This window comes from Dendrobium catenatum, unplaced genomic scaffold (genome assembly GCF_001605985.2).
Source record: "Dendrobium catenatum unplaced genomic scaffold, ASM160598v2 fragScaff_scaffold_761, whole genome shotgun sequence".
NCBI classification, from domain to species: domain Eukaryota; kingdom Viridiplantae; phylum Streptophyta; class Magnoliopsida; order Asparagales; family Orchidaceae; genus Dendrobium; species Dendrobium catenatum.
Window position 1 is genome coordinate 415,267 of NW_021319223.1, and position 14,317 is coordinate 429,583.

Sequence of the window (14,317 nt, forward strand, 5' to 3'; positions counted from 1 at the left end):
GATAACATGTTTTCTGAAGAAAAGCCAGCCTCTGTTGCTGTTGTAGACTGAACAATGGGAAAATCAACTGATGGATTCATGCTGACGGGAGGGAAGGAAGAAGAAATAACAGCAAATAACAGCTCTTAGGAGACCTGCTCTGATACCACGAAAACCTGCAAGTTTAGAAACTAATGCAGAACTAGGAAACAGAAAGAAACGTAAGAGCAAGAATTGAGTTCATTGAATAGAATAATGCTGAAACAAAGAGCTCCTATATATATATATAGCAGGAAAACAATAGCTAAATAGAAATTTAATTTTTATATGAAAAGCAAAACTGTGTTAAAGCTGCTCCAAACGCAACTTAAATTACCATCTTCCATTTGAATTGTTCTATAAGGTATTGGCTGCTGCAAGTTTAAAGCACATCTTCCTTCATTTGTGGCTTGAATCGGAATTGGCTACCAAAAGCTTCTTAGTTTGTTCTGTTATTTACTTTTATTTACTGCGTTCTTCTTTTTACTTGTCAGGTACAATTTGAAGAAGTTGACTTATGAGGAGAGAAAGGTGTTGATGAAGCCGATGAGGACGATGATGATTAATGTGTTCAGGATGTCATTTAAAGTTCAGTTGAGATTATTATCTCACCCACTAAGGCTTAGGGTGGTTAGTGGACGAGCACGGTTGAGAACCTCCCATCTCGTGTTCGAATCCCCTCTACTACGGCCTCGACTCTTCAGTGGGGCAAAGCAAGTGTGGGTCCGATACTGGTCGGTGGCCTCGCTAGGTTCCGCTGAAATATTAGTTACGCCTTCACTCCCTTTAGAATGATAGAGGATAGATACTACCGTTTCAAAAAAAAAATTATTATATCCTAATGTTGAAGTTTTTTTGTGGCCCATTCAACTCAGTTAGACTTCCTCTCTTTCATTTATCTTTTTCTTTTTTTTTTCTAAAAGTATGTTCTGTTGTTGAACCCTATTGTCTTCTTCTTTTTTTCTTTTTTTTCTTTTTTTCAATTTTGACTTTGATTTATTTTGTGGATCTTAGCGGTTTACGATGTTTCAATTTTTTTCTTTTATGAATGTCAATGTTTTGAATACTTTTGACTACCCTTATCTGACTACGATCCTCTCAATCAAATAAATAGGTCAACAATATCTTAAAAATAACTCTTACGTCATTTCGATTCTTCCAAATCCAACCATATAATATTCTCTCTATATAATGTATATTTTCTAAGTTTTGCCAATTTCTTTCTTCCATAAACGGGGTCATTTATAATAAATGATCAATACTAGAAAAATCATTTCAACTAAAAGTCAAATCCTGTGATTTGTTTTACTTTTTTCAGGTTCTCTATGTAAAAAATCCAGTGCTTGTTATGTTCTTTCTATTTGTACTAGTGTTGGATCTTCATATAATATAAGGCCAGTTCACATAATTTCAACATATATGATTGCATTCCCTAATTTAATTAGTTGTACTGACAATGGAGTCAAGACAATTTGTACGTTGTTTTAATGGAGCTTTCATCCTGCCATACTCATTCTTACGCTCATTGATGAGAAGTTTTATTTGGTTCGGTCGACGGAATGAGAGAAATATTCGGTCGCAAGCAAAAATCTCGCGGTACCGAGTTTTTTAAAAAACTCGGTATACCTCGATACCGCAGGATTTTTGCTTGCGACCAAATGTTTCTCTCATTCGATCAGAAGACTTAATAATTGTTCCATTGATGAAGGCTAAACTGCATTGTGCACCACTTCAACTTTTGCAATGCATTGAGATTTAAGTTTTATTTGGAATAAATTTTTATTACTTTTTAAATCAAATTTTTAGTAAAAGATTACATTTTGTTATTAAAAAACTGATTTAAAAAACAGCAAAAAAAACTATGGCAAACAAAGCCTTATACTTTTTTTTTTCTTTGTAACTGCAACAACCGCAATTTTAATAAATTTGAAAAATGAAAACTCTGCAACATTCTTTTAATTGCATAAACAATCAACTTTTAAAGTTCTTGCTAAGAAGATATCCATTGTTACTTAGGCTAAGTTTGGGCCTTCTTTTTTATTGCTTCTTAAAACAATTTTTTTATATAAAAATTAAAATTTGTATACTAAAAAATTGATTTAAGAATCAACAAGAAAGCCATCCAAAAACAAAACTTAACCAAAACAATCAAGAACATTCTAGATTCAATGCATGACATTCAGCTATTCATCATAAATAAAAATATTGCAAAATTTTAAAAAAACAAAACTCTTAAAAAGTAGGCTTAGCATCAAAGATTTAATTTAACACATTAACATTAATAAAAGAAAAAAAATCTGAAACATCATAGAACATTCAAACACAGAAAACAAATCAAGTCAAAATTGAAAGAGAAAATACATTTGGGGTCTCAAAAGTACTGAGTTCAATGGTAAATGAAAGAGAGGAAGTCTAACTGAGTTCGATGGGCCACAAAAACCTTCAACATTAGGAGATAATACTCTCCACTGAAATCTAAATGACATCCTAAACACACTAATCGTCGTCCTCCTCATCGTCTTCATCAGCATTGGCAGTATTGTTAAGAGCATTCAATCGCTCAATAAGCTTAGCCTTTCTCTCCTCATAAGTCAACTTCTTCAAATTGTACCTGACAAGTAAAAACAAGAAATCAGTAAAAAAATGTAACAGAACAAGCTAAGAAGCTTTTGGATTTGGTAGCCAATTCCGATTCAAGACAAATGGAAGGAAGATGTGCTTGAGCTTGCAGCAGCCAATACCTTATAGAACAAGTCATAAATGGCAGAAAGTGATTTAAGTTGCGTTTGGAGCATATAGCTTTAGCACAATTTGAATTTTCAAATAAAAATTAAGCTGTTGTTTTCCTGCTAGTTATAAAAATTTTAGAAAAAGAAGCAATTTTTGCAACTAAGGCTTCGTTTGAGACGGCTTTTTTATAGCTTATTGAAGCAACTTTCTAGTACAGAAAATTTATGTTTGTATTATATAACTGTTTTTAGAAGCAGTAAGAAAGTCGTCTCAAACGAAGCCTAAATCAGCTAGAATGTGATAGTGATAAAAAGATAATCCAATTTTTTTACTTCTCTAAATAAAATAATTTATAATATCTCCACACTCTACAGTTATTTACAAGCACTGAAATAAGTCCAAAACAAATCTTTTTTGAAAGATGTTATAGGAATTACAGGAATTCTATGTTCTAAACAAACCAAACACTTATCTTATAACTACCTCGCTCTAATAGATTTGGTCATTAAAAATTGCTTATAACATAAAAATTTTCAAAAAAATAACAAATTGATTATAACCAAATAGAAATAGCATAACTATCTGGAAAGCAAAACTATAAATAAGCTTCTCAAAAGAATTATTAGTATTTGTTTAAGGAAACTTTTTAACTGTTTTCAAGGTAGAAAAACAAACAATAAAAAATGTGTCAAGATAAAAAAAGTCTACGATTTTTTTACTAATCTTCCCAAAAAAGATTTACTTTATAAATACCGTATTGGCGCTTGAAAAGATAATTTTTCAAAAAATTAACAACAAATATAGAAAAATGGGGAAAAAAATAGTTGAACTCACCTCTTGTGCTCCTTGGGAGGCTCCTTGGCGGACTTCTTGATTGTTGGATCAGCGCGAATAGCAGCATGAACCTTTTTGTACATCTCAGTGATTCCATCAGGTTCAATTCCCTTCTTAATATACTCGCTGAATTGTGCTTGATATTTCTCAGGTTCATCCTCCGTCAGAATCTGAGCAAAACGAAAAAGAAAATTCAAATATTGATGTAAAGTTTTCTTCAGATTTTGAAGTATATTTCAGATGCGCATGGTGGGGGAAGAATGAGAACAGTTTTTTAAGAAATAAGAGGAAAAAAGAACAGTACGCCATTCATTCCCTCTATGAGCATAAAGCAGGCATTATGCGTAAGTTATCCAAATTGATGACCCTACATAGCCTACAAGACGCTAATGAAATTGTTGCAAAACACTTTCAGTGAGAAAAGATATTTTTATGGATGATATATTTTACAAGATATCTATTAAAATATATCATTGATTAATTCAAAATATGAAATCAGATTTGAAAAAGATGCATCGATGAATGGCTTCAGAGATCCATATGATATACATAATAAAATTTAAGAGAGATGCTACAATAATAAAGAACAAAAGAAAGAACTTCAATCAATTAAAGACTTGTTTCAAACTAGAAAATTGTGTAAAAGATATGTTAATGTTACTAAAAGTACGTATAATGGAGCACTGATTAGTATTAAAAATAGATGGCGAGTAAAAGATTTCAAGATAACGGAGCACTCTCAAGAGTTTTATGTGAAAAGAGAATTTCATTAAAGCTTAAAAATAGATTTTATAAAACTCCAACTAGGCGTATATAATGTTGCATGAACCTAAATGTTTGATTGCAAAAAAATATTGACATCTTAATTGAGCAAAAGAAATGAGATGGATGTGAGACAAAATTAGAAATAATAAATTAAATAATATTAGATGAAAATTTGGAGTCACCACTATGAAAAATAAGGTGCTTGAACATAAACTTATGTGGCTTAAGATGTAAGAAAATAGACCCATTTAGGGGTGTCAAATACCCGAACTTGACCCAAAAAATTTGTGTTCGGGTTGACCTAGTCGGGTTTGGGTTGACCCGAACCCGAAGCATTTCAGGTTTGAGTCCAAAAAACTAACCCATTTGCAAAAAACGGGTCGGGTCGAACAGTGCTAGGTCAATTCCAGATTAGACTGATTGGACCCGAACCTGAACCGTGACCCGATTTTGACAGCCCGACAACTTGATACAATTTATGTAAAAAAATTAGGAATAGACATATTCAAGATAAATGAATGAAAAATGCAGATTGAGATAAGGCTAGTTATAATGAAAATAGTGATATAGCTATATCACTAACCCTCATGTAATCAGCAACATGACCACCAAAGATATACTTCCTGTGAAGTTCAGCATCAAGCTGCTTGTCATCCTTTTTAAAGCCAGCAAACCTCTTGTCGCTATGAGGAATGTCAAGGCCACCATCCAATGCCCCCTGAAGTTCAATTAAAATCATGTTGGTTAAAAAATAAACATGCATATCAATACTGAAAATGATATTATCAGAATAATAAGAAATATTATCAGGTTGATTAAACACGCCTCATCATTACAACAAAATGAATAAAGAAACACTTGAAACCATCTGTCATATATTGGCGGAGAGAGTAAAACAAGTAATTTTATAAAAAAAAGGTTATATAAACTAAATTACTATAGCACCTAACCTTCACACCCTATCTTCAGTCAAAAAAAGCTTTCTATCGATAATTTCCTGTTGTTGATACCAGAAGTAAGCTACTGCTACACAATATTAGTTGAAGTATACAAGCCCAAAACTTTTTTTAAGTAAAGAGTTGTTTGTTTAGGTAAAACATAAAGATGAAATGTTTAGATGAAATGAGAATTCGATATGTTTGGTTTTAGGTAAAATTGATGAGGTAAAGTTACTAAATAGTTTATTAGTGGCACAAATCAACAGCTAAATGAACATGGCTGAGGGTTTTGATGGATCCGGATGCTCTAGATTGGATGAAAGAGGGAAATGGGAGAAGGGGAAGGAGAAGGAAAGTGGTAATAATTCTAATTAATATAATAATAAAAGCTAAATATTTTAACATTGATTAAGTACTAATGAACATCCCTAATTAACTAATTAATGAATTTATTCTGGATAATCATTATAAAACATTGATAATACTTTATCCGCTTAATTCTGCTATCCAAATTTTAACTCCATATTTAATTAGATCAATGATTACCACGGAATGCTCTGCTTAATAAAAAACAACTACAATTTTGGTCTTCTTGTTCTTGACAACTAAGTCATGTGCATAAAAGAGGGAATCATCAATCTTTGATCTAATGTGAAATCTCTCCTATCTTTATTGATCTTTGCTCCAAACATAAGAGGAATAATAAATCATTCACTAATAACTGCACATCATTAAAAATCATTAACGACTCAATCAGTTTTCAGATAATTTTCATTGTGATTTTTAAAGGATCTAAGTTCATTAGTGCATCTGATCTCTCCACATGATCACCATACGAGAATTGATTGTTGTCCTCATCAGTCTTGTATAGACTATCAAGAAATATAAGAAAATAAGCTGAAAATATAAAAAGAAGAAGAAAAGATAAAAATAATAAAAAAAGCTTAAGAGAATTCAAGTTAATAATTGAGTAGTCATAGATCTTTTTTACAACTAAACTGAAGACCATATGCCCTTATATCATTAATCATTACTCAAGCAAAAGTTTTTTTCCTTCCTCTATTGATCTTTTATCCTTATACATAATGACTGATTTGTTAATCATAGGTACATATATTAAATTAAAACTCAACAATAATTTTTAAGTAACCTAAAGAGGAGGTCAAAAAATTTGTTAAGTGATTTTAACATCATCGATATGCTAAATATCACTATCCTATTGTCGGAGAATAACTTTAATCAACCTTGTCATCTCACCTTCCGGTAAGAAGGAAATAAAGACAATCCACAAACGTACCTTTAATTTGTAGAATAATTCGTCAAAAATAATATGCAATGCTATGAAATTAGCCTCAAATTTACTTTCAAAAATTTTAACAAAAAAGATGAAATTGAACAAATGCCACACATATCCACAAATATATTGGATACAAATATACAATAAATGATTACTTAATCCTAGCACATGTGCAACAACTAAATATTCATCATTTGACTTTGCAAAAAACCTATCCAAAGTTGACTAGAGTTTGCAATTTAAAAATAAAGGAAATAAATTCATTTCAGCCATTGCAAGTAACACCACCAAGCAAGGCACTATTTGCCTGAATGGCAAGGTTATCGCACCCATCCTTATAAGTCATAACATACTTATGAACCCTTATGGATCATGCCCAATACCTTTAAACCACTCGAGGCCATGTAATATTCCTCTAAACTATTCAATGAAACTAGTACAACTAGCACACTACTAATAAACAAGTTATCGTCCACCTTAAAAGCAAACCTTTAAGACAAACTTCCACCTTAGTCTACCCAATATACTTGAGGCAACCCTTTGTTCCTTATCAAGTTTCCTAGCCGTTACAACTCAAAACCCTAAGTTGACAAAAACATCAAGCCTTTGTCCCACTACGTGGGGTCGGCTACATGAATCCTTTTTCGCCATTGTGTCCTGTTAAAAGTCAAATTCTCATTTAAATCTAATAAATAAAAATAATTTCTAATATTTTCTAACCAAATCTTTTTAGGTCTACCTCTACCTTTCTTAACATAAGACAAATCTAAATCCTCAACTTGCTAACCGGGTCATCGGAAGGCCTCTGTTTAATGTGACCAAACCATCTAAGGCGACTCTCTCTAATCTTATCTTCCACTAGAGCTACTCCAATCTTTTCACGTATATGCTCATTTCGTATCCTTTCTCTAAGGGTAAAGCTACTCATCCACTCACCCTTTGAAGTTGACAGACAAGATAAATTGATAAGCACAAGATAACAAACCATACGATCTTAATCGGGTCAACCTCAAAACCCCAAAACATTCCCCAATAATTAACTCAAAATCTAAAAACCAATATATACATAAAAAAGCACAATCAACATCCTCAATAGATAGTGTTATCCCATAGGGCAAGGATAGTTAACTATAGAGGTTTATGCTCACAAGAAACCTCAACCCCATATATAAATAAATCCTTATGCCTTCATCAGTGAAAATTCATTCAAAATAAACTTAATGTTCAACATTTAGAAAAAAAAAATACTATGAAATTTCTCATTCTCAAGGGTTGCTTTTCCTGAGCATTAAATGCCAATTTTATGAATGAAATGAATAAAGATACTCTTACTCTTTGAGTAGAATCATGTATGGTATATATGCATGTAGAAAGGCTCTAGAGGCAATTCTTTGTGTACTACAATATGAATCTATTCCCTGCTTTCATATGAGATCTCCACCAACCCATACCATTACACGTGTCTTTCAAATATGTTCAAAAGCTCTACATTATTAATTAACAACAAATAGATAAAAAAGTAATCATCCACTAAAATAAAAGCACGGTGTTATCACTTAAATAGAAGACCCAAGGCTATATAGTTCATTAGCAATCCTTGGCAAAAAAAAAAGAAACCTTGAGAGCACCAAAAACACGGTTTCCGGTTGTCGTCCTAACAAGGCCAACATCAAGGAGAGCACGGAATGGCCTCCTGCTTTCTGCTGGTTCAACTGAGAAGTCTTCTCCAGTAGCCTGCTCAGTAAGTTGGAAAAGTTATTCTTTTATGTAGAAATTATTTTAAAAGATTGAACATAACAATATATACCTCAACATTCCCCTGATATTCCTCATCCATCTCAAGCATCTTCAAAACACGGCGCGCTAAAAGGAGTCCAGTGCAATAGGCTAATGACAGACAAGTACATTAAAACCCAGCTCATTGTAAATAAATACGATTATAAGGGAAAGTTCATTTATGAAGGAATCTCAATACCTGCAGCATAATTAGTGAGACCAACTTCAAGACCAAAATGAGGTAGCTCATGGGCATAAGCTGCTGCAAGAACAATATCACCGGCAATACTAGCAGATGCTATTTGTGCAATAATATCCCTATTCGTCTGGACAATAACTTTATTAAGAAATAAACAAGTGATAAACTTACTCAACAAGAGATAATTATTTTATAGAAAAAAAGGTTAACGGGTCAGTTTGGATACAAATCGCACAACAAATCGGTACTTTGGAGTGTTATACTTGTTCTTATCCTGATTAATCAGGCGAATTCTAGCACGGTAATCCGTCTTTCCCTCTACAAGTCAGGAGAATAAATCATGTAAAGAAAATGTGACTTCCACACAACAAAATGAAGGAATTCCTCAAATGCTGAATAAGGTCACTTTCACTGGAATAAAAGTACCTCTTCTTCTCTTATATTTGACTTGAAAACGCTTAAAGTAAGCTTTTGACTTCTGGGCTTTCACAAAAACCTGAAAGCAAATTAAAAAAATTCATTATCAAAAGAAAATAATACAGATGTGGGACAAACAAAACTATCTATATGTTGAAATATCAAATAAATAAACTCAATAACACCCTCTTACTCGCCAAGAATGATAATAAAACTTACAATTTAAATCACTGAGTAGTAAGCACCACAAACATTGACACAGTTACATTACTGGCAATAGGGGAAAAAATAGATGACACAACAAAATAAACAACTAAAAAGATGTGCATAAAAATATAGGTGCATAAAATAAAAGACTAAACTAAGATGAAGAATTTTTGTATATAAAAAGTATGTATCAACACTTTACAGACTCAGTACAGTTGTATAAATACTTAGTTAAACATCTGCTTTCCCTAGCACCAATAGTAGATTGAGAGGTGGTTAGTAACGGAAGGTTGGATTTAATTGCAGAGATAGTGGTTGCAACAGCAGCTGTAATTTTCGAACAAAGCAGGAGAATTATTCTATGTAGTGTGGCTGTGTGGAAAGTTGCTGGGGCTTCTTTGATGTCATGAAGATCTTTCATTTGTTCATTATTCTTGTAGCATCTCCCTTAAATTTTGATATGTATATCATATGGATCTCTAAAGCCATTCATTGATGCATCTTTTTCACGTCTAATTTCATATTTTGAATTAATAAATGATATATTTTAGTAGATATCATTTAAATATATCATCCTTAAAAATACCTTTTTTTCTCATTGGAAGTGTTTTGCAACAATTTCATTAGAGTCTTGTAGGCTTTATAGGGTCATCAATTTGGATAATTTATGCATGATGTCTTCTTTATGATCTTAGAGGGTTTGAATGGCGTACTGTTCTTTTTTCCCTTATTTCTCGATAAACTGTTCTCATTCTTCCCCCTCCATGCACATCAAAATCTGAAGAAAACTTTACATCAATATTTGAATTTTCTTTTTCATTTTGCTCAGATTCTGACGGAGGATGAACATGAGAAATATCAAGCACAATTCAGCGATTATATTAAGAAGGGAATTGAACCTGACGGAATGACAAAGATGTACAAAAAGGCTCATGCTGCTATTCGTGCTGATCCAACAATCAAGAAGTCCAGCAAGGATCCTCCTAAGGAGTACAAGAGGCGAGTTCAACTATCCCCTCCCCCCAATATTTAGGCTTTGGCATGTGTTTTTGAAAATTTTTTAAGTTAGAAGCAATTTTTAATCACCGAATCTATTAGAGTGAGGTAGCTATACGAGAAGTGTTTGAATTGTTTAGAACATAGAAAGCCTGTAATTCCTATAAAATCTTTCAAAAAATATGGTTGTTCTACAAAAAAATGGGCTTAGCTTCAAAGATTTAATTTAAGAAATTAACATTAATAAAATAAAATAAAAAATTTGAAATGTCATAAAACATTCAAAGACAGAAAATAAATCAAGTCAAAATTGAAAGAGAAAACACATAGATTTAGGAGATAAGTGGTAAATGAAAGTGAAGAAATCTAACTGAGTTCAATGGGCCACAAAAAACTTTAGTAAGATGAAGCAATAGCAGGCAAGATTCTACCAATATAAACCGGACATTGAAAGAAAAATGAAATCACAGCAAAAATGAAGGAGCTTTGTAAGAAAATCACAAAAGGGATCAGTTCCTAACGATAACAGTTATGATAACAGATGATAAGAAGATGCTTACCATCTTTGTTGAAAGGCTTGAAGAGGTCGGAAACCCTAATGAGGCGGCTTTCTTCCCGAGCCTTTTGAAGCTTGAGAGGAGACAGACTGAAATCGAAGCCCTAAGATTAGATTATTTATCGAAAGGTTAGTAATTGCAGACCGTAGGATCTATGAAAGAAACATCTGAACCGTTAACATAGCGATCGCAGTAAACGCCGAAGATCGAACGGTGAGTAGGATCTAGGTTGGTTTAGGGCTAGCGAAGATTAGATCACGGCCGTTCAACTATCGTGCTAGTTGACTAAAGAGATTTCTTCATGGGAAAGAGTTTCTTATGGGCTCGTAAATTGGTATTAGGCCCAAAGAAAGAAATCTGACCCATTTTTTTAGATCATAATCATACTTCCATTTAATTTTTTTTTCTCTACTTTTTAGTTATTTTCAGAATTTTTTTGTCATGCAAATTTACATTTTGTAATAAGATCTATTTATGTAAGGGAACTATAAAAAAGTTTCTATCTCATTTTTCACAACAACAACAACATCAAGCCTTTATCCCACTACGTGGGGTCGGCTACTACAGCGCGTCGCTTCCAGGGGACGCCCTAGCATTAACACAATTTCTTAAAGGATTCATGTCATTATTCTATCTCATTTTTCAAAAACGAAAAATTTTATAACACAAAATAACTATTTTCTCTACAATAATTTCGTTATCATCTTTATAGAAAATTCAGACACCATAAACATATCATAAGAATCTTTTTGCTGCGACTATAGTTTTTTTATAAAGATGCGAGTAAAGTTACATGCCTATTTACAAGCAAAAGAATTCATAATATCTCCAAACTCTACAGTTATATTTACAAGCAAATGAAATAACTCCAAGACAATAGTAGAACAACCAACTTTTTTGAAAGATGTTATAGGAATTACAGGCTTTCTATGTTTTAAACTATTCAAACACTTCTCTTATAACCACCTCACTCTAATAGATTTGGGCATTAAAATTTGCTTCTAACATAAAATAATTTTGAAAAAAAATAACAAAATTATTATAATCAAATAGAAATAGCATAACTATCAGGAAAGCAAAACTATAAATAAGCTTTTCAAATTAATTCTTAGCATTTGTTTGAGATAACTTTTTAACTGTTTTCGAGATAGAGAAACAAATTAACAATAAAAATAATTTGCTTTGTAAAAGCTTTATGGACGCTTGAAAAGATTGAAACCTTAACCATCTTCATAGTTGCCACCAATCATGTGATACCTTTAGGGATCTTAGTCTATGTGCCCAAATAGTCTACATGTCTAATCTCTATAATGGCGTTATCATCGATAGGCAAATAGCATGGGACTTCATCAGCCCTTATTCAAATCACAAGTCTAATACAACGTATTATAACATTACCTAAATTGCCACTTATTTCGACATTGTTAAAGTCTCCATCACTACAACTTTTATCTGGTATATATCACTATTCTCTAGCATTGTTATGATATAGTCCTAACAGCTTGTTTCAAGCGATAACGCCAACCTCCGTGTGCCATGCCTCATCATGATCTTGCATGCCTTGCCTAGACAGGGAGATCATGTCATTTATTAAGAATCACACATGAGAAATGTAAAGATAAAGCATAGTCGTGAAAAAAGTAAGAGAAATAAGCACATAGAGGGATAAAAAGATGAAGAGATAGATGTACCTATAGATATAGAGGGGGAGAAAAAAAAAGTAGAAGCATGGTAGGCTAAGTTCCTTAAATATTCAACAAGGAAAAAGAAGGAGACACTTATATTTTTTATGTTCCATCTAGTTGGATAGTTTCTCCTTGTTTCTGGCTCAAATAAAATAGCATTTAGGACCCTACCCATCTAAAGAATTACATCCCTGTAATTCTTATGATTTGTTAATCATTTGACTAACATTATAGTGAAGGCAGGCCATCTTAGCCAAACAACTATAAAATCTCTATGAATACTCTCTCATTTTTTCTTTTTATTTTTAATCTCTTGATTGATTCTAATTAGGCCTAATCCTCCTGCCTCCTCATCACATCAACATTGTAAGATAATGATTCCACATCTATCTCTCTCTCTCTCTCTCTCTAACACTCCAAATTTGTTGACACACTGATGTTGTTGTCATTTTTGACTCATGAATTTTATCTGCAATAGGTGGTTAATATAGTTGTTCTTCTGATAGTGAAGAGACTAAACATCGTAAGTCAACAATTGAAAAATATTAAATATTGATCATTACTATAAATAAAGAGAAGAACACGGAACATCACAAGCTGAACTATAACATATGATTAACTTATTTGTTATGTAATATCAAAGGTCAACTAATAATATGCATTTGGCTTGGTTATCCTCCTGATTAGAGGGGATTCAAGCAATCAAGAATAGTTATTTCAATTATAGGATGTTGGTTATTGGTAAACATCAGGTGATAGTGGTCTATTAGCTTGATCATTACAAGGAAAGACTTAACAACTATAAAATCTGACACCAATGCTTGATAAATGTCAATTATTAGTAGGTGTATAATGAGATTGATGAGAAATATGAAATGTTGAGTGAAGTATATCAATCAACTTCGTTGTTGCCTTAGAGGAAAGAGAAATTAAACAATTGGGGTGACATGCATCATAATATCAGTGTTTAAAAGATATGATCATGACAAGTGGTTGATAATGACGATAAACGTGGAATATTAGAAGGCATTAATGGGTAACTAATATTAAATAATGACCAAACTGATGATTGATTTGAATTGAGCGTTTATGTGTGTGAACTTAAAATCACATATATGCATGCTATATATATAAATGTAACTATAAAATCATTGCAAATTATATTTATTCAATTACATATAAAGCATATGAAATAAATATTTTAAGTGAGATTTGAGAAAAAAATGTGAGAATCCTTCTTCATCATAGCCAAACTCAAAAAAGTTGATGCCACGGCCACCCACCACCAAAAAGAGCACAAAGAGGAACCAGTGGCTCCTATATTGCAATTAAAAAATAACTTGCAAACATATTTAGTCCTCCAAGCAACATATTTAGATTTAATATCATCAGAAAAAATATAAGTTATAGTTTTTAGGCAATTAATGCAACTACCAAATCTCCTCTCATTTATTTCTCTCTAGACAAAATAAACCACGCAACAAATAGAGATAAATGGCAAGTTTTTTGTTTTTTCAATCAAACTTTGAAATTCAACAATATACCGAAATTTTTCAGAGATATTTGGTATAAGTAGGAAAACAGAAGCTTGATGAATTAAATTTTTGAGTATGTCAAAAGTATAGTCGTATTCAAAGTAGAGATGAGAGGTGTTTTTAAAATCATCATAATAGAAAGAGCACTGAAATTGCATAGAGATATTACGAGAGATCAACATTGCCGTAGTTTTAAGTTTTCGAATCATAGCAAGTTAAGAATAAGAATAATATCCAATAGTAAAATATTTATTATTATTATTATTATTATTATTATTATTTTGTGACGAGGAAGCATTGTCCTTAGGCCAGTGAAAATCCTGCTTGACCTAGCATGCTACACCAATTTACACGGGCAAATAC

The 14,317-nt window shown here is 32.1% G+C and overlaps 1 protein-coding gene across 1 annotated transcript; it reads right to left on the reverse strand.

The window, feature by feature from the left end:
* Positions 1-2,272: 2,272 nt before the first annotated feature.
* On the reverse strand, positions 2,273-10,839 carry LOC110096450 (60S ribosomal protein L5). Its single transcript, XM_020822420.2, has 9 exons — positions 10,738-10,839; positions 8,984-9,053; positions 8,784-8,875; positions 8,558-8,684; positions 8,390-8,469; positions 8,200-8,316; positions 4,931-5,065; positions 3,583-3,752; positions 2,273-2,629 (listed from the first exon to the last, which is right to left on the reverse strand). The coding sequence occupies exons 1-9, from the start codon at positions 10,738-10,740 to the stop codon at positions 2,515-2,517; spliced, it is 909 nt and encodes a 302-aa protein (XP_020678079.1). The 5' UTR covers positions 10,741-10,839; the 3' UTR covers positions 2,273-2,514.
* Between the last annotated feature and the right edge of the window lie 3,478 nt (positions 10,840-14,317).

Bases quoted from the DNA above. Each gene is read 5' to 3' on its own strand.
- LOC110096450 (XM_020822420.2), bottom strand. The intron at 8,685-8,783 runs GTATCCAAACTG...GTTATTGTCCAG, and splicing joins ACCGATTTGTTGTGCGATTT to ACGAATAGGGATATTATTGC. The intron at 2,630-3,582 runs GTGAGTTCAACT...TTTACTTGTCAG, and splicing joins CCTCCCAAGGAGCACAAGAG to GTACAATTTGAAGAAGTTGA.